The 4,878-nt window shown below is 39.5% G+C and overlaps 1 protein-coding gene across 2 annotated transcripts in view; it reads left to right on the top strand.

Annotated features, from left to right (window-relative positions):
* Window positions 1-895: 895 nt before the first annotated feature.
* LOC101854449 (methyltransferase-like protein 25) overlaps window positions 896-4,878 on the top strand; it is a 19,779-nt gene continuing 15,796 nt past the window's right edge. Inside the window, exons 1-2 of one of the 2 annotated variants that reach the window (XM_005109444.3) lie at window positions 896-1,094; window positions 3,773-3,850. In XM_005109444.3, the coding sequence (XP_005109501.1) occupies window positions 960-1,094; window positions 3,773-3,850 (213 nt within the window). In that variant the 5' untranslated portion in view covers window positions 896-959. Of the gene's footprint in view, window positions 1,095-3,118; window positions 3,245-3,772; window positions 3,851-4,878 lie in introns of those variants that run through there. The other variant, XM_035972651.1, reaches the window with a different exon arrangement.

Below are 4,878 nucleotides of genomic sequence, written 5' to 3'. Positions count from 1 at the left end.
CATTTGAAGAATTTTGTTCTCCATGGTTGATCCCAACAGAATTATTGATTTTATAAGGACCACTGCTCTTTACTTCAAAATGTCAGTTGGTACTATTTTGAAATAATATGGACTTGAAATATGACATGTACATGACTGCGGGTGGGGAGGGGGGGGTGGAATTGAATTTTTACCAAGAATTTTTAACTTCGAAGGTAAAATAAAAACCAAACCGTGAAAACAACCAATTTGAGTTGTGCTTTTCACAGACATGTACATGCAATGACCTCATGTAGTTGCGAACGCCGTAAAATTCCAAACTGAGGCACTGATAAGAACTTCGTGCTGGTGTCTTATGGTCATGCTTATCGATTCTGAATTCTTGGACGTCTGCATAGGAAGGCATTAGATGAATCAATAGTGAAAGTTAAACACTTTCTAACACTACAGCAGTGAATTTAAATTAGGGCCAAGTTGAATTTAAATTAGGGCCAAGTTGTTCCGTATGCACCCCTCGCCCCCTATTATAGGCAACAATTAGGCCTCCAAAACGTTGTACTGTAACCACATTGTACCTTGCCTTGTGACGCAGCAGAAGTCGGAAGTAGGTTTGAGTGAAATCGAAAGTAAAACTTCGAACACTCAGAACTTCCTGCAGATTATTACAGAACCTGATTACTGACACTGTAGAACACTCTGGTTAGAACAATATGTATCTCCTCCTGTAAAGTCGTGGGCTCTCTGCCGTGTAGTTATTGCTGTTCTGCGAACACCAAAAGGTGCTCAGAAATCTAGACTCTAGATTTCTAGTCTAGATCTATATAGATCTAGAATCTAGATCTAGATCTAGAAATCTAGATATCTAGATCTATATTCTAGATCTAGATATTAGATCTAGATCTAGATTAGATCTAGATTCTAGATCTAGATATCTAGATCTAGAAAATTCTAGATCTAGATCTAGATTTAGATCTAGATCTATGGCGGCGGATCTGGAAAGTCTGCAAGCACACAATTTGGAGAGCTTCTTGTTTCTTGCGGAGTATCGATGGCTGCACGATATCCCCGTCACACACGTACTGAAACAGGGTACATTGTCCGAAGTTCCAGATGAGGTTTGTTATTGTTGGGACTCTCCTAGATTTTAGAATGTATCCTTTAGAACTTGCAAGTGGCTATTCTCGGTAAATTTTTACTTTCACTCCCGCACACAGATGCACTGCCCAGGGTGTCAAACTGCAGTACTGTTTGCTGCAGATCACACATAAGGCCGTGGTTATTTGGACTCGAGTCCGAATAACATTTTTTCATATTCGGACTCGAGTCCGAATAAAAAAACAAACCTATTCGGACTCGAGTCCGAATATGAAAAAATGTTATATTCGGACTCGGGTCCGGAAAAAAGGAAGTGTCTTCGTTCTATAGATCTAACGTTCAGTGCTTCCAATTTTCCGACTTTTTAAAGTTTCCCTCACACCTTATCTGCCGATCCAATGCCCGCCGCCTCATTGATACGCCCCCCCCCCCCCCCCCCCCCCGTTTCCCACTTTCTTTGTTGTAGAAAAAGGTAAAATTGAAGATTAGCAGACCACCTGGCACCTGCAGATTATGAGCTGTATATCTCTTTAGGAGAACAATCAGTTATTTCAAAAACTCTTAATTTGCAACGGAAATGAAGTTGATATTCGTGATCAGTGCATCAATATTTAGTAAACAATGAACAACTGGTAGGCTCTGCTAAGTGTGAGACGGGAGGGAAAGTAAAAATATATATATAATACCCTATTCTCTGGGGGGGGGGGGGGGGGGGAGGGATCTATACGCACACGATTGTGTTCAAGTTCAAGGTATCTTACTTTGCTATGCACGCAATTCCGTATATTTCCCTCTTTTAAGTTTGTCCCTCAGATATATATATATAATAATAATAATAATAAATAGCATTTATACTGCGCATTTCCATTTCCTAAAAGATGCTCAATGCGCATTACAATGAAAAAGACATCACATCTTAAAAATTAATCGACACAAATGTGTACGTAAAACAAAGTATTATACATATAATATAAATGCATATGTGTAAAATTTTATACCAGAAAAACAGTCTCGCAGTGAGGTTGAAAATGTGTTCACTAAAAATATACAATGCAATATAAATTCACAAACAGTCAAAATACAGTTGAAACGTGAGTAACTAGAAACATTCATTAAAACATTAATTCTATACAGATAGAAAAACATTTCTGTTCTCTCTCTCTCTCTCTCTCTCTCTCTCTCTCTCTCTCTCTCTCTCTCTCTGTCTGTCTGTCTGTCTCTCTCTCTCCCTCTCTCTCTCCCTCTCCCTCTATCTCTCTCTCTCTTTCTCTCTCCCTCTCTCGCTATCTCTCTCTTTTCTCTCTCTATCTCTCTCTTTTTCTCTCTCTCATTCTCACTCGCTATTTCTCCAGTCTCACAGTCTGGCATACACATGCATATATATCACAGTACATCATTATGACAGGTATGCTTTTGTGAATAAAAAATGCTTCAGCTGATTTTTGAAAATGGAAATATATCATGTATATGTTCCCCTTTTCTGTCTCGTGCCTAAACTTGCTTCGAGAAGAATTGCACCTGAGTCTTCACTCTTAAACCTTATTCGTGAGAAAAGAAGTTCTGAAACCTCGGTGCAGCCTGTACTACTGTTCTTTTAATTTTCAGACTTTTTGGATTCCTCAGATTTTCAGCTAAAGACTGCCTCAGAAAATCAGAAAACGTGAAGTTGCATCTAAGGACTTCAAATCACTCAATAGTAGCCTTTCTTGTAGATTCAATGTCCCTTCTTCCAGAGGGGTATGACAGTCTGAACCTAACACTTTGCCTAAAGACTCAACGTGTTTATACACGCACAATTGCATGCGTAGCAAACTATGATACCTTGCATGCAATTGCGTGCGTGTATAGCAAAATTTGAATTTCCGTGCACGCAATTGTGTGCGCATAGACTCAGCCATTCTCCGGCGTCGCACCAGTCAATAGATGGATAGCTGTTCACTATTCACCTGCATCACGTATAGTTGCACATATGTTGCTTCTCCACAACTTTCTATCTCCCCTGATGGCTCGTTATGGCCTTATACAGACACTCATTTCTTCATAATGCGATTCACCATAGATGGACACGCAGCCACTACTCAATGAAAGCTCCAGTGACGGAAGAAGGAGGAATTTCTGCGACAGAGATGACAGCACCAGAAGGGCCAGCAACTCTCAGTCACAACCAGAGGTACAAGAGGGCGCATCGGGCACTGAACTCAGTTGCAAAAATAATGGCCATAACGTGCCGACAGGGGAGATGGAAATCTGTGGAGAAGTGACATGTGCCACTGTACGTGACACCGGAGAATAGCCATTGATCTATTGACCAGCGCGACACCGGAGAATAGCCACTTACTTAGAGAAATTTGGAGGTTGTTGTCAAAGTCTCTTGAGGGATTTCTGTTTATTAATGACATTGACAAGTGATACCTACCTTTTGATTATTTGTATCTTATTAAATGTATCAGGTAAGTGAAAGATGTTCATGCCTTCTAACTAATAACATTCTTTTACTAAAAGCAACTAAGGTAGAGAAAGCTAACGTCTGTTCTAATGTTTGTACGGTGCAAGAAGTCATAATTGTTTTGCTATTCTGCTGCAGTTGCAGCAGTAAGCCTGTTTTGAGTTGGTAATGCATCGCATAAACTTGATAAACTTATCTTAATTATAATCCTAACACTTTAGTTTATTTCAGCACGTTTATTATATTTTCCAGTGGGCTGCAAAGTTGAGGCAGATGTCAACTGATGACCTCAACAACCTCCCGTTCATGAACACCACCAGTTTAGACAAGGTGGGTTTGTTGGCAGCTTGTTCAAAACATTTCCTTCTTTTGAAGATCAGAGTTCAGTACGGATTGGTTGAACACAGAAGACACAAAATCACGCATCTGTCTGACTGTTCCTGCGGCCCCATTTTTTGGGGGGGTTTTCTTCTTTATCTTTGTAAGATATCCCACTCGAACTACCGAGGCAGGTTCTGATGAATTCGAGCTATTTGTGTTGTACTTACATCTCTGTTTTTCATTATGATATTCTCTATATTATATGTGATATTTGCGGAAATTTGTCAATTCGTTACTGTTTGAGCACTTATTCGAGTGCTTGCACTGTATGCTTCCCAGGAAGTTGAGAATGTCTCTCAGTGTCATAGTGTCTGCTGAGGTGGTAATAATTCAGACTGTAAAGCACATTCCTGTTGAGTCAGGACATACGCAATACAAATGCTCTTTATGATTATTATTATTATTATTATTATTATTATTATTATTGTTGTTTTTATTATTATTATCATTATTATTATTAATATATTGAAAAAGTCTGAAAGGGAAAATTAATGTGTGGGTGGTTGGCGGGTGCTCTGGTGTGGTTTGCTTCTTCTTTCCTATGAAACAACTATCGTGCTTATCTCCCCTCCTTCTTTTTTATGTTTGTTACTCTCTTGTAACACCTCTAATCTTCGGCATTTATATGACGTTATTGTGTTGCAAGTGTCGTAAAACGCTTACTAAAACAAACAACAAAAGTTAATGTTTTATTGGACTCTCATTATACCATATCTTACCAAGATATAGAATCTCAGCCTACCCCTTCAATTAACAACCCCCCCCCCCCATCCCCATTTCCCCACTTTCCTTAACTGGTTGGACTGATGGGAACAAACATTCTGCTTGGACAGGCTAAAGCTTTTGATGACCGCAATATTTTGAGCTATATATGTGGGATTTTCTTCAAGGATGTATCTCACTCAACCTGGTTAGCCTTAACTGCCAGGGTAAAAGTGGCCAGTGTCCTCAAATGGTCGAAATTAACTTGAGGGACG

The sequence above is a fragment of the Aplysia californica genome, unplaced genomic scaffold (assembly GCF_000002075.1).
Source record: "Aplysia californica isolate F4 #8 unplaced genomic scaffold, AplCal3.0 scaffold00779, whole genome shotgun sequence".
Classification (NCBI taxonomy): Eukaryota; Metazoa; Mollusca; class Gastropoda; order Aplysiida; family Aplysiidae; genus Aplysia; species Aplysia californica.
Note: the sequence above shows the minus strand (reverse complement) of the source record. Positions and strands in the feature narration are given on the sequence as shown.